At 35.1% G+C, this 22,446-nt stretch overlaps 1 protein-coding gene across 1 annotated transcript in view; it reads right to left on the bottom strand.

The window, feature by feature from the left end:
• Positions 1-22,446, bottom strand: part of LRP1B (LDL receptor related protein 1B) — a 1,542,074-nt gene that overhangs the window by 43,715 nt on the left and 1,475,913 nt on the right. Inside the window, exon 84 of the mRNA XM_081143443.1 lies at positions 17,677-17,838. Within this exon, the coding sequence (XP_080999569.1) occupies positions 17,677-17,838 (162 nt within the window). The remainder of the gene's footprint in view (positions 1-17,676; positions 17,839-22,446) is intronic.

Genomic DNA, 22,446 nt, shown 5'->3' with positions numbered 1-22,446 from the left:
CTGAGGCTCCAAGGGAAAAGTGGGCTGGGAAACCCACTGATTCATCATGGGGGGAAATGATAACGTAAGTGTAGACTATTGTCCGCCTTCTAGGGGAGCACCTAACCTCCCTCTAGTCTGAGCTCTTTGTTTTGAAAGAGGTTTCTTAGTGAGCATTATGGGCAGTTCTCTCCACTACAAAAGAAGACTTCCTCAAATAATTATTTCTATACCTTTATTTTTACACCTGTTGAACATGAAAAATAAAAACAGATTTAATATAAAAGCCACATTAACTCTGTAACTTGACATTCAGCCTCAATCTTTTGAAAAGCAGGCATGTCTATCTGTATGTTTGTTTATGAACATAATATAATTTATCACATTTAAAGCGTTGAACTTCACAATACAAATAATCTTTCTTTTTTATCTTCCCCTGAAGATATATTTTCCATTGCTTTTCAGAGAGAGTGGAAGGGAGAGAGAGAAAAATATTGATGTGAGAGAGACACATTGATTGGAAGGCTCCTGCATGAGCCCCTACAGGGGCAGGGGTTCCAGCCTGCAACCGAGGTACGTGCCTTTAGCAGGAATCGAACCCAAGACCTTTCAGTCCACTAGCGGATGCTCTAACCACTGGGCAAAACCAGCTAGGGCAATGCAAATAATCTTAAGCAAAATAAGTGATTAAATCAATCCTAAACTTTGGATTTAGAAGCTGCAATTTTCTTTTAGCTGTCTAACTGTGAAGCAATGTTCAGTGAGATTAGCTGAGATAAAAATCACAATTTATAAACTTTAACCTGCTGTAAGACAATTATAGTGGATGAGGCAAATTAAAACATAATTTACTATTCTCATGTTTATATATTTATTTAGCCCTGTATTAAATCAGACAGAAATTAAATTTATTGACAAACTTGCTTCATATTTATGGAAATTTATTTCATGCAATCTCCTGTGTTCTGTTGCATTATGCCAAGTACCCACATTGATATTCAATGCTTAAGTCTATTAATATGGGCTTTGGCTATACTTAAGGAAAGTTATACATTCAACAGTGAAAGACTTAGAGATGTAAAAGTTAAGTCTATGTTAGTATCTGTACACAACACACATTCTGCTTTTATTTATGAAGAATGTTTTAGCAACAACCCACATGATCACCTCGTACCTTTTCCCCTTCAAAGCAGAAATCTCTAAAGAATAACTTTCATTAGGTTGCTAGGTACCTCTTATTTAGAAGAAACTCTTTTACCACTCCCCCAGTTGCTTTAAATTACATTTTCTGGTCCTGCTTCAGCCGTCGGATGGAACATAGAAGTTGGCTGATGTGTCTTTCCAAATCTTCATGTTATGTGCTTTTTTAGAGGTTTATATAGTGGTGTTTCATCAAAATCACGTAGGGGACTTATTTTCAAATGCAAATTCCAGTGCCTTCCCTTGTCTCCCACCACTGCCGACCCCTGGATTCTAATTCATAAATCTGAAATGGGGTCCAGGTAATTGCCATGGGGCTGATTGGGGAACGAGAATTTGGGAACTAGAGAGTGTAAGAAATGATGATCTAGAGATAATATTATTGATTAGCAGAGGAACTACATTCTCTAATAGTTGTAAGTGATTTGAATTTGACTGAAATATATTATCTCTTGACTAACTTTGAGAGCCTTAATTAAATGTTATTTTAAATCTAAAATCTTGAACCTCTTTGTTTCTATAACCACATTGCTGAGTAGGCCTGAGAACCATTCTGAGGGCTGATGATTGCCCTATACCACACTGGAGCAAGGAATAGTTTGCACTTACTTAGAGTGCTAACGGGCAACATTAAAAACTTATCTACAGTTTACTAATTATAAGTAATTTTGATGCATAAATTAAATCTATTTTAGACTAAGCTTACAAAGATGTGAGAATATACACAACTGACAAGTAATAAAGAAGATAAAAATTAACACCTCAAAAGAATACCATTGCACACACAGAAAATTAACCACAAATAGCAGAAACTCTCATATATTACTAGTGGGAATATTAATTGGTTCAATCAATGTGTAAAACAATTGAGAGTATTTACTAAATTTGAACATGGCCACATCTTATGACCTAGCATTTCTACTCTTAATATATATCCAAGAGAAAAGTAGACACTTGTGCACAAAAACTTGTACATGATGTGCAGAGCAACCTGTTTAGAAATAGCCCAAAACTGAAAATAATTCAAATGTTCATCACAAGAAAGATAGATAAACTGTGGTTCACTCATACAATGGAAAAAATATAGATAGATGATAGTGAGATGGATAGATGATAGATGAAAAATAAAACATGAACGAATCACATAAGAATAATATTGAAAGAACTGAACACAAAAATAATATACTACATTTTTCTGTATATAAAGTTCAAGAAGCAAAACTAATCTATGATTTTAGAAATCAAAAAGGGGTATCATTGGGAAGAAGAAAAAGGAGAGGCAAAAAAGGGGGTAGACCAAGGAACGCAGGCTAGGAGAAAATAAAGGAGAGGAAACTTTTTGCTGGAGGGGAGGGACTAGGGAAGGGACTGAAGACAGAAGAGAGGAATGGAAGGTTGGGGATAGAAGAGCTTAGCCAGACTGGCCAGTAAGTGGTCAGCAGGAACGGTCTAAATTTATGGAAAGGAAAGCTGGTGGAAAAACATGGTTGATTCTCATTTTGAACATGAGTCATTTAACCATGAGAATAACATGAAGGGGTGGATTCATAACTGATTATTTTCTGGGGACATGCATATGCTTAATTGTATACTGAGAGCTGTAGGAAGAATCCAAAGACATATGACAGGACATCAGCACTCAGAGAGGAGATGACCCAATTGAAAGTTTAAGACGAAAAAACACACCAATGGATCTGAATAATGTCCACTGAGACAAGAGCCTACATATATTAGTACCAGCAAAATCTTCCTTCTTGTGGAATACTCCACCTCATAAATTGTGAGCATTTTACTGCCCTGAATAGCATAATAGTTGAGATGTTCTGCATATGACAAGAAGGGGCAATAATGAAATGTAATTAATCTGTGCTAAGAAAGTAGAGATTACCATTAAATTATATAATAGCACTTTATATTCGCTATGTAAAAATTGTCATAACCTCTGTAGGATAATTACACTAAAAACTTCACACATAGTAGCAACAAACACAATCATGTAATCTACAGAACAACAATAGATATATAATTACAGAGTATTCATATGGTAATTAGGTAGATAGTAACTGGAAAATAAGTCAATGCCTATTTTCTGCAACAGAAATGAAGCGCTTTTCGAGGGATATCACTATTGCACTGTCTCTCTCTTTCAGTTTCTCTTTTTCTATCATTCTTTTTCAAGCAACCAGATATGGAAGGGTATAGTCCTTTCTGTAATCTTTTAACAGGATCTTAATAGACTGCATAAAAATATATTCATGTATGAGTATACATACAGGCTTATGAATCTTCATGGAGAGCTAAATGTCTATAAAATCTCTGGCTGCATTTAACGTCTTTCCCCAATATTTCTTTCTGACTTGCTAAGACTATTTAGTTATTAACTTAAATTTTCAACTGAGCCATTCAAATTGTACTAGTTAGTGAAGTGTGAAATTTATTTAAAGAGAAGAAAACCAAGCTCTGGGTCCCTCTAGACCAATGAGACCAAGTTAACAGGAAAGATATGGCAAAGTAAAACATGCCTGTCACCTATTTGGGGAGTTTTCTGGAAAAGCTCTAAGATTCTTAAGAATGTTAATAACAGTGACTGTGGCCATTTCTTCTCTAGAGTCCATTTTTAACCCAGCTTGGTGTAAGAAGCAAAAGAGGTGTGGTGACTCGTATAAATTTGCTTGGAATTTTATTATTGTCCTGGAGGGATTATATAAAGAAACAGAAAAACACTTAAGAAATATTAGAATTTATTCTTTTCTACATTTCTCAAATGTTTTACCCAACTTAAGGTATCTTAATAATTAAACTTATTGCATAGTCCTAAATATATCTTCCAATTTCAGAACCGAGTTTAATAAAGTAGGCAAATATTTAATCCAGGTGCTAATTAAATATTCACTAGGGAAATAAATGTGTGCAAAACTCTGATTAGAGCTGATAAATTTTCATCAGGAAAACATGTCTAAGGAAATTAACATTTTTCTAATTTATTACTAAAAATAGAAGTATATCTCAAATATTTCTATAGAGAAAACTAAAAAATTTAAAGGGATAAAATTGATTCTGAGCAAACAGTGCCATCTCTGAGTATCCAGGTAGAAGAAAAATGTAAAATTCAGAAAGCCAAATTATCAAAACTTTGAGTTAGACATATGGAATGGGATTTAAAAAGTACCAGCTTTTAAATTTTTAACAATACTATTTAAAAATGCATATTCAAGTGATAGCATCAATAAAATTGTCAAAAAGTACCTTATAAAACTATCATGGCGATGTTTTTTCAAAGATCAGAGAAACCTATATAACTTTTGCTTGTAAACAATGTTCAGAGTTGAGCATTCCTTTATTTTTAAAGCAATCAGATATAAAAGGTTTTAGCAAGTAATGATTTAAAATGTAGTAGTCATTTGAGATTTGTAAGCAGCCTGACTTGCAGGTGAGAGGCTTATCAGATGAGGCTATCTGAAAACCAAGGAAGTGAGTAAGTGTATGACCGCTTAAAAGTAAAATGAGGATGAAGCGTGCACATATAGGTCATGCATCGCTGACCATAGACAAGTAATTTACCGTACTTAAGCCCTAATATATCTACTAAGGCGTTGACTATGTATTAAGATTCAATTAATTTCAGTCTAATAACATTTATTGATATCAACTATGTTAATAGTCACCATTGTGTAAATAGTACTCCTGTCTTCAGAGTGCCTTTGATAGAATCCTTAAGACTAACAAGGTTGAAAAAAAATCAAAATCAATAAAAGATTTTAGATAATAAGTGGTACTAATTTTTAAAAGACAATTCAGAGCACAAAGTAATAATTCATTTTTAGAAAAGTGGAGTTTTATAAAGACACGGGAGGTAAAGAATCCTGGATAGGAGGTGATCATGGACAAGATCATCTCAGATGAAACTATCATGAGAAAGTTATTGACATCATGTTGAAGCCTAACTAGAGGACAGGGAATGTTATGACACCATCCTAGACAAATCCATGTAGATCCTATGCACGTAATTCTCTCTCTCTTTCTCTCTGTCTCTCTCTATCTCTTCTTTCCTCCTTCCATCCATCCTTTCTTCCTTCTTCCAAATTACTCCAAAATTAAATGTCAAAGTCATGATTTCTGACATACTTAGGTGTACCTTCCTTCTAGTCTTTCTTTAATATGTTACCTTGCAAAATACATAATATATATGTATCTCTCTGTATCAATATATTCATAGTCATCTATTGATATATATAGAGAGAAGTTCCTACACTGGTGCAATAGCAAGAAGAAAAATAGCAGATTATATAGAAGTAATTACTATTTAATGGGAATTAACTAAAAACTGGAAAATGCACCTTGAAAGGTCTGGCAGAACAATATGTAGGAAACTGGTCAAATGTATGTTTCCTTTTAGTCAGATATATATGGATAAGACAGATTATTGATATATAATAATAAGCTTTCCACTTGACTAAGATTTTTTCAATAATCCAAAGGTTACAGAGAATCACTTTAATTTTATTATTTGTCAGCAGCATTTAACCTTTACCATAACTAGAAGTATGCACTAAATTACTGTAATTAATAAATAAAATATTTTAATCCAAGATATTTTTTATTTAGAAAGATCGTTTTCTTTGAAAGAAATCCTTATAAACTGTTTCAACCTTAAAGTGATGAGATTAAGTCATTAATCATTTATCCACACTGGGTACAAAAAGATACTGTAGCAAACACTTTTGATATGGAAACTGATGTGTTTCCGTTTCTGTAGCCCCTGACCCTTCTCTCCATTCAGGCAGCACTAAGGTTCTTAACTGACCCTGCTTTATTTTTCGTCATCTTGTTTCTCACCACCTGACATCTAATATGTTTGTGTATTATTTATAAATACCAAAAGGTACCATGAGCACAGTTTTGCTTTATTCATGACTAAATTCCAAGCCACAGTGGCTGGAAATATTAGATGCTCTATTAAAATTTGTTGAATTAATGACTGAGCCCTGCCCCTTATAAAGGAGAGCACTTCAGAAGGCAGAGAGCAATTTATATAAATGGGAGATCAGTCTAGGCTGGTTTAACCCACTCCTGAAACAACCTGAAGTTTGCCAGCATGTGCAGTTGTATGTTCAGTTGATGAGAGGGAAGTAGGAGATGGAAGATGAAAATCAGATGGGAAGCAAAGATGAATACCATGAAGTCTGGATAAAAGAGCCCTTGGGCATCTGGTGTCTGCATGAAATAGACACTCAGCTACTGGACCAATGAACCAACTACCAGGCACTCCAAGCTGGCATGTGGATAAAGGATGTGACTTGTAAATTCCCAGAAGTCGGCATTACACATCACATTGAATTAGACTAAACTTTTCAACTTCTAATCCGTTTGAGTTTGCAGTCATAGCCTAACCTCTGCATGGAATAAAACTTATTCAAGAAACTATTTTCTTCTGTGGCCTGATCTACTTACTTTCAGACTCAATATAGAATTCTATTCTAAATTCATGGATCATTTTAGAAATTATTTTTAAAAGGCATCTCAGACTAGCCTGGCCAGTGTGTCTAAGTGGTTGAGCTTCGACCTTTGAACCTGGAGGTCATGGTTCGGTTCCTGGCCAGGGCACATATCCAGGTTTTGGGCTTGATTCCAGTAAGGGGCATGAGGGAGGCAGCCGATCAATGACTCTCTCTCATCACTGATGTTTCTATCTCTTTCTCCTGCTCCCTGAAATCAATAAAAATATATTTTTTAAAAAAGCATCTCAGACTATATCCATGAATGCTATAAAATTACTACATTTATTTTTATTACCTAAATTAAATAATTATGTTATAATACATATTATAAATGATAGGTACTCAAAATATCTATTAAAATAAAAATATAAAATATTTGCATTTGATTTTAAAACTTACAAAGGACCTTTCTTATCTCACATGAAACTCCCAACTTTAAAAAACATATAGTTATAATTATTATTTTTTATAAATCATGTGATTGAGTTACACTTGTGATGAAAATAATTTGGAAATCTAAAGTTGAAGAATACTATTTGTTAGTCTACAACTTTCTACTTTACATAATTCTAAATGATTCCATATCATCACCTCTAAAAGACAACATTTCTTCCTCAAATTTGGAATCAAGGTTGACCAATTCCAGAAAAGCTTAGGGTATATGTTCAGTGAAGTTCCAGAAACCCACTGAAGTGATATGCAAAACATTCTATGTATTTGTTTTACTTAGGTAAGAGAGTCTTAAAAAGATCAGAAGCCTATTTTACCTCCCAGTTGAAGAAGTATGAAAATCTGCAGTTGAAACATTCCAGTTTAATTTAGTTACTCATGGTCTGGAGTTTACCAAGGAAGTGACCTAAATTCTTGGCCTCAGATGATAACTGAGTAGTCAAATAATGTGACATTCATGACATGGTCATATCCACATCAGTTTTTTTGCTTCTTCCACTATGTTGATTATATCAATTGATTTTCAAAGAAAGCTTGCTCTAAGATCACTATAATATAGATTTTTTTAAGTTTAAAAACTAAAAAGTACAGATTATTTTATCAAAATGAAAATTATATGACACCACTACCATGGATTTAACCATGGATCTTCAAGTGCTGATGAAAACCTAAAAATTCAAATTTAGCTACTTGACCTCTGGATTAATCGCCTGGCTGTATTCTGAAACATATGGCTTTTTTTCATACTTTTTAACGATTTATCTTATTTTTTAAATAAATTTATTGGGGTGACATTGGTTAATAAGATTATATAGGTTTCCAGTGTACATTTCTATGATACATGATCTGTATACTGCATTGTATGCTCATCACCCAAAGTCAAACCATCTTTTGCCAACATATTTGGGGCTCTTTACCCTTTATTAGCCCCTTCGCCCCCTTCCCTCTGGTAACCACCCTACTGTTGTCTGTGTCTATGAGTTTCAGTTTTATATCTCACATGTAAGTGAAATCATGATTCTTAGCTTTTTCTGATGTGACTTTCTATTTCTCAGTGCTATACTTAGGATGTATTTGATTCTTTGATAGCAAGCCCCAATAAATAGGTTTTATTCCTAATAATTCATTTTTAAATATTTAAGCATTTATTATGACAAATTATTGGCTATCTCCTTTTTATTTAGTATTTACTCTTTTTAGTGTAACTTCATGTGTTGGAAAACAATGAATTTAAAAACATATATTTATTTAAATTAAAAGTATAGTTATATATTTGCATTAATGAGAATGAAACAAATAAATACAATTTTGAATGCACTGCTTGATTTAAGCAAAGATCTGCTCTTCTTTTTTTGGTGGGTTACATAACCAAAGGGTAAATTACAAATATAATTTATATTTAACCATAGGGTAAATTATAAATATAATTCACTCCTAGTTTTGGTCTTTTGCTCTCGTACTGAGAAGCTATGAGTTTAAGATTTAAAGAAGATATTTTTTAACCTCTAGAGCTGATGTTAACATACTGACTCTCTTGCAATTTTTATCAATAATCAGGATAAATACAGAATATTTTCTAGCCAAATATGAGCTACCAAAAAAGGTTCTATTTTTTTCATAAAACAGAATAATAATACCAGTATATACTGGTAAATATAGTAATCATATTAACTATAAGGTAGGAATTTTATTTTCTTCCATTTAAAGTATTCAAAGATTCCTGACTCATGATATTTTCTCAAAATATGTCATTTGACATTCCAAATCTGAAGAGAGAACTGTTTTAAAGTTACTCTTAAATTTACATTTAAATTATTTCTTTTAAAAAATGATGTTGGCAGATGCATCTAAGTAGAAACAATTTGCTTAGTTTGAGGTAAGCCTCAAGTAAATATTTTTTTTTCAATCTGAGTGTCTGTCTTTGCATAATACATGTATTATATTGTTCTCAAATACCCAATTCTATTTGTAGATAATTATTTATGAACCCATTTAATTTACTTACCACCAAATACAGCAGAATTACAATCATGGACGGTTTCTATTCATGCAAAGCCTTACTTTTTATTTAGTTATTTGTTTTTGCTAAGGGCTTCCAACTGGGCCTGCTCAGTTTATTTTAATACAAATCCCTCTTTAAACAGTTAGTAACCATGGCTTATAGGACAAGTTTGTATTTTCTGCCTTCATTTAAACAGTTTTCAAGCTGTCTTCCTTTGTCTTTCATATTATGTTATATATTCACTCTTCCTGAAAAGGTTAAGCACCTTTTGGTAGCGCTTATGTGGCATAAAAGTGGAAGATCATACCATTGACCCTTGTCGTAATTTATAGTGAAGCACTGTTTCAAGACTATTGTGAGAAGGGTTATCTCAAAATCAAGTAAAGCTGGAATAAAAAATGTTGCTGCTATGATGTCAGCAAGAGTAATAAAACATTCTTAAAGGTTTTTTACTCCAGTAATACTTACTGAAATTGTTAAACGTGATAACCAAAATTCCAAGGATAAGTTACATGATGAGATAAAAGTTATCCAGAGTTAACTTTATAAACATGTCATTGGAATTTGAAATTTAATCATAAGAAAGATAATGTAATGCTTCTACATAGAATGGAATGAAGTCCATTTCTGATCTTTGACAGGTCTTCTCTCATTATTAATCTCTAAGGTGCAGTTTTGCCTGACTTTAATTGTAATAGATATGCCATTTGGTTTTTTATTCACCAAAAATTATGTAGGCAACCATCTCCAAAGAGCTTTTATATTGATGTATCTACCAACATTTAAAATAATAAATAATATCCATGTGTTCAATATATACATATCAATTGAATAAATTAATTTAATAATTAGTATATATACTTTGAATCACATATGGCAAACTATATGCTTGAAAGATTTACTAAAGTTTCCAATAAATTCTCTTTTCTATAAGCACATTTTGCTTAAATCTTTTGCCTCATTATTTTTACATTTCCTTTAAATGAAGGTATAACATACAGTAAAAATCTATTTTTAATAATTCTATTTTTAACTACTGGATCAAATTGTCTTCAACAATATTTTTATAATTCTGAAAATTTCCATTCAACTACTTAGAATAAAATCATCAAATTATTATATTATCTTACCCTTACATCACGATTCTATATTATGGTCACATGAATGTATTTATTTTTCTTCACATACATTAATTCAAACCTAATTCTATTTTTACACTATTTTTTTTCAAACTGAAAACATAAGCACAAAGTTTTCCATAGAGTGTGGATCTCAGTGAGCTGTTCAGTAAAGATGGCCCAGAACTCTGGCACTGACTTTTGACTGAGATCTTGCCAGAACACAGAAAAAACTGGGATTTGCAGGATAAAAGCAAGATCCTTCTACTTTGTTTACATTCACTCACATACTTAATACTATCTACTAAGTCCAGGCATTGAGTTAACGCCCAAGATTGATGAGGTATGCAAAACACCAGGGCCTGTTTCATATTCTAGTAGGGTAGAGAGTCAAGAACATGAATGATGTATTAATAGTGTGAAAGTGAATGTCCTAGGGCACAGCGAAGTTAAGAAGACAGAGCAGGGGCATTAACAGACATGAAGAATTCCATGTGTAAAGAAAAAGGGATATGAACAATGAAAGGGAGTACATTTTGGAGACAATGAATGAATTGTTTCCAAAGGTGGTAGAAAGAGCACATAAGGGACTGCTGTGTAGTGCCCCAGGCAAGAGATGATGAGAGCCTGCATGAAGGTGGTGCTTATCTTCCCACCAAGAGGAAGAAAATAACTGGGGGCACTCAGGAGCCAGGGTTCCAAATGCTTTGCCACTCTACATGTGACTGTTCTACGAATCTTAAATACTTAACTTCTTAAGAAATAGCTAATCCTGAGTAATAATTTAACTTTTTATGGCAGGATCTTTTCTTGAGGTTTTAGCCTAGTTCTAACTGGCCTTCATAATAACAGTAGCACCGAAACAATTCTATTTTATTTTCCTTTCATTATCAAAGTAAATTGGTCTCTTCCACTTGGGCCTAACATAAGCTTAATCAGCTCAAGATTAAAATTCTTATTAATGATTATTTTCAATGGAATAGAAACTTGCAAAGACCAGGTTGAGCCAGTGTGACATCTGAGCTTTGAGCATTCTCCTAATGAGTCTGAAAAATACATATATATATATATATATATATATATATACATACATATATATATACACACATACATATATATGTGTTTTTTTCCCATCATTTATCCCTTCTGTGCCCTCTGCCACCTCAATCCCCCTTCACCCCCCCGACAATCACCAGACTGCTGTCTATGTCCATGAATTCTCTCTTTTTATCTCTCTTTTGCTCAATCCTTCCACCTCCCCGCCTCCCCAGACAGAGCTGTCTGCCTGCTCTCTATAAGCCTGTCTCTATTTTGCTTGGTAGTTCAGTTTGTTCATTAAATTACACATGTGAGTGAAATCATAGGGTACTTATCTTTCTCTGACTGGCTGATTTCACTTAGCATGATGCTCTCCAGGTCCGTCCATTAAACGATAACAAAATACACCAGCAGAAGCCTACTTTGGGATTCAGACCCACAAGGCTACAAATTCTGACTTGTATGTTCTCTAACCTGGTAGATAGGGAGAATGGCTTAATCTTATTTTTTGGCACTTGTAAAGTTCGATTAATAATACTAACCTCAAAGGGCTGTATAAGCATTTGTTGAATCATCATATAAAAGATAAAATGATGTATAATAGCACATGTCTCTGTTACCAATACATTATACATGTTCAGTGATTGTTATTTCCCTTGCCAGACCTCCCCTGGGAAAATCTAATGGCCACAGAAAAGATAAATTTAAAAATATTTTCCGTCTGGCTCTTTGCAAATGCTCTTCCGTTCACATTCCTCTCTTCACTTGGTTAGCTTCTACTTTCTTCTGATCTTAGCTTGAATTTTGCTTCTTTCAAGAAAGTCTGAATTCTATGTTCTTTCCTGTGTACTGGTGTCTTCTCTGTTTTATTAAACTGTCACATAATAACTTTTTCCATTTTCAGAATCATGCATTAGACTGTAAGCCCTCTGAGGGCAGGAAATATCTCTGACACCACTGCTTCCTCAGTGTCTAACACAGTGGTAGGCTTACTGCAAACACCACAATATGTTCACGGGCTGACCGACTAATGCAATAAAATCGCTCTGGAGGGCAAATGGTCAAAATAATCTATCACATCATCACATATGATAGGTTCACATCTATATTTCATAAGTTTTATAAGTTACTTGATAGACTGCGGTTCCAATACAAGTTACAAAGGATATGTTTGGATCACTGTCAGGTAGTTCCAGTTTTATAAACTTGAGATACTACTTAATGTCTGCACTTATTGGAACCAGTGGGAGTGAGCCACACAGGTGCATTTCTAATAAACTGAGTTTTAATTGAAAGTATAATGGTACCCAAGCAGATCACTAGAGGACTTTGGAAATATTAATGACAGAACAGATTGTCCTTTGATTGGAATACCTGGTTCTTAGACACAGATTGAGTTGGTCCTCATTGTCCCTTCTGCCCTAATGTCATTACAATTTAATTACAAGTGACCCCAGATATTGTTGACCTCATAATTAACTTCCAGACTTAAATGTAAAATGCCATGCTTACATATATTTTTTTATTTATGCTAAGAATCCTTGCTCCAAAATAGCATGAAATGGATCTATATTTGTTCTTGAACAACTTAAAGAATGCTGAATTTTCCCTTTGCCATTATTTATCTCTGTCTCTCCTCCCTGGGAGCTGCTGTTAAAATTAATTTGCATTTCAGACCTCCAGATTTTATATTGCCATTAGGGTTGTGAAATGTTTTTACTCAGCACAACTAAGAACTGATGTTTTACCTCCCACTAATGGACCTTTAATTAGGCACTGTAATGAACCATTCTGTCATTCCTTCATTTATAGAGAGAAGGTTTTGTATATGTAAGATACAATTTTGACAGAACACCAGGTCCATTGAACCTTGCCAACTCACATCTAATAGATCCTAAATTTATTATGCTTTTGTCAGCTGTTGGATTTATCATTTTAATGACACTGTCCACAGACTTATTTTGCTGCCAAAGAACAGCATCACCATGCTGCAGGAATGTTTGTCGACATCTTGATCAACAACTCCTGGGGTCCAATTCTCACTATAATATCACTACTTCAGGACCTTGAGCAAGTTATTTAACCTCTGTCTCAGGATTAATTGGTTAATTTTAATAAGTGCTTTGCAGTGAAAGGTGGGAAGTGCTCTGACTGCTAATAGTGATAATAAAATTATAATGTAGGCTTTTATTATGCATTAAGCTACTTCAGACTGTGATTCTATTAAGTTGCCAGTTAAAATATAAGCTGCTGAATTTATTCCTTTTAAGAATTCAAATTGCTATAATAATAGCCACATAGTATTGTAAAAACTTATTTAAAAAATCAAGAACGTTGGATCCTGATTAAATGTAGCTTTTGTACATTAAATCGATTGTTCTTTTATCTCTTATCTCCAAACAGATCTCATTTGCTTACCTATGGTTATCTATGTTTTCATTTCCTTATCTAGCAAATGCCACTGTTGAGTGTAGTCTCACAGAGGTCACCCGAGACAAGTAAGAATGACACGAATCACACGAATCACAATAATACTAGGGAAAAGCGAATAAAGCCAGAAAGAGATGAAGAGCCAGTTACTCCAAAATTCGGGAGAGAAAGAGATTAGTTCAAACTGAGGGAAAATGTGACCAACTTCTAGAAGGAAGTGGTGTCTAGGTTGAAAAGAGAGAGATGATAGATAGATAGATAGATGATAGATAGATAGATGATAGATAGATGATAGATAGATAGATGATAGATAGATAGATAGATAGATAGATAGATAGATAGATAGATAGAGATAGATGATAGATGATAGATGATAGATAGATTAGATAGATAGATGATAGATGATAGATAGATAGATGATAGATAGATGATAGATAGATAGATGATAGATAGGTAGATGATAGATAGATAGATAGATGATGATAGATAGATGATATAGATAGATGATGATAGATGATAGATAGATAGATAGATAGATGATAGATAGATGATAGATAGATAGATAGATAGATAGATAGATAGATAGATAGATAGATAGATGAGAGATAAATGATAGATGATAGACAGATGATAGATAGATGATAGATAGATAGATAGATAGATGATAGATAGATAGATAGATGATAGATAGATAGATAGATAGATAGATAGATAGATAGATAGATAGATAGATGAGAGATAAATGATAGATGATAGACAGATGATAGATAGATGATAGATAGATAGATAGATAGATAGATAGATGATAGATAGATAGATAGATGATAGATAGATAGATAGATAGATAGATAGATAGATAGATAGATAGATAGATAGATAGATGATAGATAGATAGACAGATGATAGATGATAGATAGACACAGGATTTGGCACAGAGACAGGACTGTGAGGCGGAGTCCAAAGGAAATGCACTTCAGAGGAAGAGAGTAGCCTGAGAAAGTCACCATGCCAAGGAAGCTGACATATAAAGAAGCGTGATCAGTGTGGCTTTACTACAATAAAGAAGAGCCCACAAAGACAGTTTGGCTATTAATGACCGTTCGTATTTTACGGGATAGAGTTCATACCGACGCCATTCAGGATCTTGACAATGATGGGGCAAACAGACAAACAGACGATGTGCTAGCAAATGGAAGTTGTGTTGGAATAACTGTCCTCGGCTTGGGGGAGAGAGATGAGAGAGCCACGGGGGGCGGGCGACTTGCGAGTGGGGTACATGAATAGGCTGTATTTGGTAAATAAACCCTCATGGCCTGTGATGCGTATCACTTAAGAGGTAAGTCGGGCAAGCAACATGAAAAAGGGCATGAAGGTAGTGGCACCTCTATATGCCAAGAAGCATCTGTCCTGAGATCTAGAGAATGTACACATGGAAAAGGAAACACCAATTTGAAGCTGAAGCTATCTCTTTGCTGCAGCAGAAGGGGCCCCTACCATCAGAGGCAAAATATTTGATATTTTTTATTCTCAAATAAGGCCGTGTATATAGCTGGATTCTTTGCTGTTCTATATACTTTCTACCATGACAAGAGACCTAGGCCACTCTCAATGAGGTCCTCAGTGATGTCAGACAATTCAGGGACTTTTATGGATGTGGGCCCTGGAGGTGGGTTGTCTGGGTTTGAATCCTGGCTCTCCCAATTACTAGCACTGTGATCTTTAGGAGGCTCTTTATGCCTCTTTAGTAGCCTCCTCTGTAAAATGAGAATAGAAACAATATCTTGTTCATTAAATGAATTAATAGAATTAATGCAAAAAAGAATAAGTAATTACAAGAGTTCCTGGATGTAGAAAGGTCTCAGTGCATGTGACTGAGATGAATAATCATTTTAAAAATAATTATGGATACATCTCTTATGTGGCCGCTCTTTTGAAAATAGATACAGAGGCTGCAGAGAAAATGCATAGAGATCAGTCATCAATAACTCAGATAAGAGGTGCTAGTAGCTTCAATGATAGTAGTGAGAACAGAGGTGGTGGAAAGTGTTCAGATTTTGAGTTTATTTTTAAAGTAATAAAATAAAGGTGGGGTATAAAAGAAAGAGAAAAGTAAAAAATGACTCCAAGATTTTTGGACTTGAGTGTTTCACTTTACAGACAAGATAAACTATGGTAGAGGGGCTTTAGGGTGACAATATCAGGTTAATTTAGAAACAAGTCAGGCTGTTAAATACACACTTAAGTATAAAAATCTGAGATTCAGAAGCTAAGTTTAGCTGGATACATAAATTTGGAATTATTGATATTTGGATGGTATAAAAAGCCATGAAGTTAGTTGAAATTATCCAGGTAATGGGTCTCAACGTTGGCCACATATGTAAAACATCTGGAAAACTTTAAATAATATAGATGCCCCATTATATGCAAAGAGAATCAAAATCGTTGGAGGTGATGTGTGGGAAACGATATTTCAGTGATTTTCAACCTTTTTCATCTCACGGCACATATAAACTAATTACTAAAATTCTGTAGCACATAAAAATATATTTTTGCCGATCTGACAAAAAAATAAGTATCATTTTGATTCATTCACACTGGATGGTCATTGTTGTGTTGGCTGTTGCAATTTTTTTATTTGACAATCTAAGGGAACTCTTGTGGCACACTGGCTGAAAATTGCTGCTATATTTTATTAAACCTGTTGAGGTCTTTCTAATATACAGGGTTCTACAGAAGTCACAGGCTCAAGGAGTGTTTTAGACAAAAAAAGCAGTATGAGGACAGAGTCATAGGTCACTACAATGTTTAAAGGTTAGGGAAATAAGGACACATCAGCAGAAGGTCCCAAGAAGAAGCAGCCAGTAAAACTGGAATGAAAATAAGAGATTAGCAGAAATAAAGACAAGCGAATAGGTGTTTTAAGGAGGGGGTGATTAACTGCCGACTATAGAGATAAAATAAGAATTGAAAAATGACCATTGGGTATAAAAACACGAGTAACAGTAAAAGAAATTGATTAATTTGAGTTTTACAGAAGATATTTCAGCAGAACAGTGAAGATAAAAAGCAGACAGAGATGGAGTCAAAAGAAAAATAGAGGAACTGGAAAGTAGAACAATCTTTTAGAGCAATGCTACCTAGGAAGTTAATAAAGTTGTAGCTAGAAAGAGATGTGGGCACAAGGTAAGTTTTTTAAAGAAAAAACTAGGTAGAAAGGAAATTATTGATAAAGCAGGAGAAAGAAGGGAAGCTGTAAGAGATGTGTCCATGAGTTCGCTAACGGTAAATCGTGTGTGAGTGGACAATGTAGAGTAGACATAGCACAGGGTTCCCAGTCATGAGAAGGAAGACACAGCTCATGGGTACAGGGTCCAGTAGGTTGGGGGGGTGGCGCTTGTGGCAGTTCTCTTCAGACAGCTTCATTCAGCTGAGAGTAAAGTTGGGGAGCAGGCACTGGAGGTTTGAGGGGAAGGGAGAAAATAGGACATAGACATTTAGGAGAGTCAACTGATTAGTGAATCACAGTAGAAGCCACAGTAAGTGCCCATTTGAGATCAGCGATGAAAACTCAAGTGAGAGCAGTCTACGGGCTCATGTGTTTTTCTTCAGCTTCCCTTAGCGGTGGGGCACCACTTAGGACAGACAGGACACTGGGCTTAATCAGGGTTATGGTTTTCCAGGAGGCGGAGCAGGGGCGTTGAAGGAGGTGCAGGGGATGCTGACAGTGACAGACCATGGTGCCTGAGCTGGGAAGAGAGGAGCATAGACTCTAGAGTAAGGGAAGAATGAAGAACAATGTAAAGAACGGTTGGAGAGGGGGTGATGGGTGAGACTGAAAAACAGGGGGAGGGTGGCTGAAACGGAAATAATTTAGGGGATATAGCTACAGGTCACAAGGCCACTCCTTCATGCAAACACGAAAGCATGCTGCCCGTGGGCTGTGGGCGCTGCTCTCACTCACAGTCCTGACATCTGTCGCCCGTGTGTTCCGGCTGGCAGTGGCAGTAAGGCTGGTTCCCGGCAGTCACGCTGCAGGTCCCTTCGTTTTGACAGAAGTCCTCACAGACTGTCTTGCCACAGTTCGGTCCAGTGAACCCCAGTGCACAGCGGCAGGTGGGTCTCCCTTTTGGAAAAAGGTAATAAACAGGAAATTACCGAAGTAAAATGGTTTATTTTCATGGAGTCCTCCTTAGATAAGAATCAGGAATCCAGCGTTCGGGTCAAAGTTGGTTTATTCCTTCATCTGGGACTTTAGGCAGCAACGTGACCTCTTTGGGTCTCAGTTTCCCCATGGTCCCATGATGCCTAGAATCAGTGATAACTCAGGTCCACATCTGGAAAAACCAGCAAAGCTCATTTTGTGCATAATCACACACACACAGAAGTATTTTATGCTTTAAAGTGCTTGCACTATTCTGTGTATTACTCTATCCTTGACCACTTTGCTTTTCAAATTATTTTTGCTCTACTCATGTGGTAATGCAGATTGTATTGGCTATTAGAATATAAAATAGAGAAAATTAGATTTCCCAGTGTTTAATCATGCACCAACGACTGCTGAATCTACATAAAGTAGAGCTTAAACTTATTTTAAGTAAATATTTTAATACATTTAAAGTGGATATGCCATCTATACTAATATTTATGAACATTTTATTCTATTTCAACCCAAATACTGTGTTTATATATAAGCATTTACTAAGTCCTATTTTATTTCACTTGGATATTTTTCTTCATGGAAAGGACTGTCACTGGTAGCCTAGTAAGATGATTTAGAAGTCTAATGTTAACAGCACACAATAGCAAATCTGATGGATCATCTTTAGATATTTTTCTTTATTTGCTCTGTGGGAACTAACATCACAATGAAAGCTGAACAATCCCTTAAGGTGTTTTGAACATAACAGTTAACTGTTATATCAGGAATGAGTCTCTCTAACTGCCTGGCCTGTCAAGAACTGAGTAGAAAATTGAGTACAGAACTAGCTCTGTAGAAGTGGTAAACAAAAACAAAACAAAATTAATGGCTCTCATTTGTAAGGGGGAAGGAACGAGGTTCAGAGATTGTACAAATATAAAGTAATAACGTCAAATAGCATAAGAGAGGAATTCAGTTATAGATCTCAATGAACTAGAACTCAGACAATGACACTCAGCTGCTAACAGCAGGGGATATCCAACCATCTCCTCTCACCTTTGGAGACGAAGTGTGGTTAGCGTGGTCAGAACAACGCATGAGTGTAAAGCTTAAGGCTTGAAGTGGGAAAGTGATATGTTCTCTCTATTGCCACAGACTCTACATTCTACACTGAAGGACAATTCTACGTTTCTGCATATTTTTGAAAAGCATTCTTAAGTGAATAAAATGTCTCCAAATAAAATCTACCTACATGTCCAAGAAAATGAATAAATTGAAGTTTCAAATTTATTTATTTTAATTTCAAAGAGCTCCACACAGTTAAACATTCCAGAAGCTACTGCTTCTCAGTGAAGAACATTATATACATTTTTATGTTGAGTGGCATCACTTTAAAGTTTATTTATAAATGATATGAGTTTGGTTGCCAGATAAATGCCTATTAACAGGTTGATAAACAAGATAAATTTCATATACATTAAAAGCTGATTAACTTTGCGTTTTCCATTACTAGAAAATGGCTTTAGAACTTTTAGATAAATATTTTTCTTATAATGGTAGTGGATTTTCTGGTTGTTGATTATATACTGAGAAAATATCTTCACTGGAACAGAAATAGGTGAAAAATAAAGACACGAACAATAGAATAAATGGTGGTGGTGAGATTTTAAAAAAATAGATAATTGTTGGAACACAGTTACAAAGGAAAATGAAAACCCTGAACAAAAGAAGGAATTCCTCTTCATGTGTGAGAACCAGTGAATGACTTGCAGAGAAATAAAACATACAAACAGGAGCACAAATGAACACAAGCTGAATGTGAAGCTCACAGAACAGAAAACACAGAAGAAATCAAAATGCATTAGAACAACCAGAACAAGTGCCATGCAGAGGTAGAACTGAAACACTGTAGACTTAAAGCTTCTCTACATTGCTTTCCAGGTTTATTTTTCCTTCCTTCTTTAAAATCAGGAGTGAAAAAAAGTAAAACGATAGAAGTTTGAAAGAAACAAATACAACCTACTGCTAAGGCACTTGAAAATCCCTCTATGGGAGTCACTCAGAGACACAGCACCGTGCTTTCATCTGATCCGCAGCTGTTTGGAAACCAGGGCAGAGTGACCAGGTTGCCCCAGCTAGCATATGCCTTGCGTCATTTAGGTTCTGGCTGAATTATTTTTTAAAAAAGCTCCTATTCCTCTTTCTTTGAAGAGAAGATTTACTTTTAACAAGTAGAAATCTCTTCACATTCAGGGGAATGTTATCTAATTTGAAAGAAGCTGGGTGATGGTGCAGCAGATATGTTTGCTGATGAGAAATGGGCCATCCGCTGCAGAATGTTATACCGGCTGCATCTGACTTTTTCAGGGCTCTCTCTGAGGTCACCCTAACAAGTTGCACTGAGCTCATCTATAAAGGTTTTGTTACCTAGCTGAATTTGATTTTGACATTTGAAAAAGAAACAGCAATGTGACAACGACGAAGGCCGAGCAGCGGTGCATCCACAGCCCTCAAGGGCAGCGCGGTCGGGAGGAGCACCGAGCGGCCTGGCGGGCGGGGAGGGACAGCTCGCCGGCTCTAAGCCGTCTAGTTCCTACAGCACTCTTAGCTCAGGCCTTAAGAGCGCGGGGTGTCCGACTGTCCGCATTTATAAACGAGATGTGCCAATTACTGGCTGCGAGACCATGGGCAAATATCACCTCTCTGCTCTTTTCCATGTGTGTAGAAAGGGGAAAGTAACAGTACCTACCTCACTGGTTATTGTGCAGAATTACATAGAATAAATGAGATAATGCATGCAAAGCGTTTCTAACTGTGCTGGGCACGTAGGAAGCCTGTTGCATTTTAGTTCTGATTATTCTTATTTTACTGAGGGACATTCACCATTTACAGGCATGACTACAGCACTGTAACAGCCTAGGAAAATCCCTCTGAAATGTTCTTATGTTACACAGTTTGTATCCTTTATTTATTTAAGGTAAAGTTAAATTTAAATTTGTTTGCATGGCAGTGATGGGATAGAGCAGAAATTCTCTATTAACTTTACTCCCAGATGGCAACATTTCAAACTTTGAAGGATGGGTCCTCTTCTCCTCTTTACCTTCTAAACATGCTTAGTCCTACCCTTTAAAAAGAAAGGACACACACAGTACGCACATAAACAAAAAAGCAAACATAATATTTGTCATGTACGTCTATTTGTATAACTTCAAATTTTGGTATATCCTTGAACTTTTTCAAAAGAAATCTACACTAACTGCTTCCAATTCTACTAATAAATGACAAAAAAAAAAAAAATATCTTGGGTCATAAAGTCACATTCCAATCCCCCACTGGGTTTACAGTTTTAATTTTTTTAATATATAAAGCAATGTGTATACTAACACCCCTAACTCCAGCTCCCTAACACCCCTCCCCTCTGACAACCATCAGTTTATTTCATAATCTGTTACCTCTCTTTGTTTACTCAGTAGAGAGGTCAGATTTTTTAATATATATGTATTGCTCAAGTAAATTAATTCTGATTCCTGGTGGTAAGAAAGGTTTAGAAATAAAGAAGTTAACATGGGTATTGTCTTTACTGTATACTTAAGTACTATTGCAAAGCCTACCTCAAATCTCTTAATCCCTAAATCTACGAATTTCTTCTCAATTATTTTTGTTTCCTAAATTTGCTCCCTAATTTTACATTTATTAACATCTATACTTGAAAATTCTACCCACTTGGCCTGTAAGACACTAGTATTGTTGATTTCTGTATCTTTTAACCAGTTGTCTTTATGTTTACTCTGTCTCTCAAAAAATGTTCTTCCAAACTCTTTCTGCTGATATCATCCAATTTCATGGTTTCAATAATTATCTCTCTATCTGAATGACTCTGTCTCAATTTCATAAGTATGGGCTCATTCTCCTTACTAAAGTCCGGACCATCATTTTCACTCCTTGTGGTATATCATTGGCTGCTCAGTAGGTTCAACTCCTCCCACTTCCCCCAAGAGAGAAAAAAATCTTCTCACAAACCCTGTTCTCAGAGGCATTCATGATCTTATCATCCAAATCTATGTGCTATATTTTATATAACTATTTGAAATCAATTTTTATCTCCAATTTATATTATAAATACCACTATAGTGAACATTTTCACTTCTAAATCTTATATAATCAGTTAGATATGCTTCTAAAAGCGACATTATTAAATTAAAAGACATTAAAACTTCATAAAACTCTCACTGAGTGTTTCAAAATTGCTTGGGGCAAGTTTTACACCGTGAACATTTTTTTCTGGTGGTGACTTAAGAATGCTGGTGTCACCTATGTCTGACTAGGCTCCGCCTCCACTTCCTCCTTCTCTAATCTGCCCCCCCCCCCTTTTCTTCTTTTTTATACTTCTGTGTGCATGTATGTGCGAGACTAGTCTTCTGCCATTAGCTTATTATGCATCCTGGTTGTTTCTACTTGATTTGTCATAACTATATATTCCTTTGTTACTTAGTTAAATAATATGCAGTATTATTTTAAATTTTATTTTCAATTACAGTTGACATTCAATATTAGTTTATAATAGTTTCAGGTGTACAGCATAGTGGTTAAAAA

The sequence above is a fragment of the Miniopterus schreibersii genome (genome assembly GCF_964146895.1).
Source record: "Miniopterus schreibersii genome assembly, chromosome: 7".
NCBI classification, from domain to species: Eukaryota; Metazoa; Chordata; class Mammalia; order Chiroptera; family Miniopteridae; genus Miniopterus; species Miniopterus schreibersii.
This window is presented reverse-complemented; position numbering and strand designations above follow the sequence as displayed.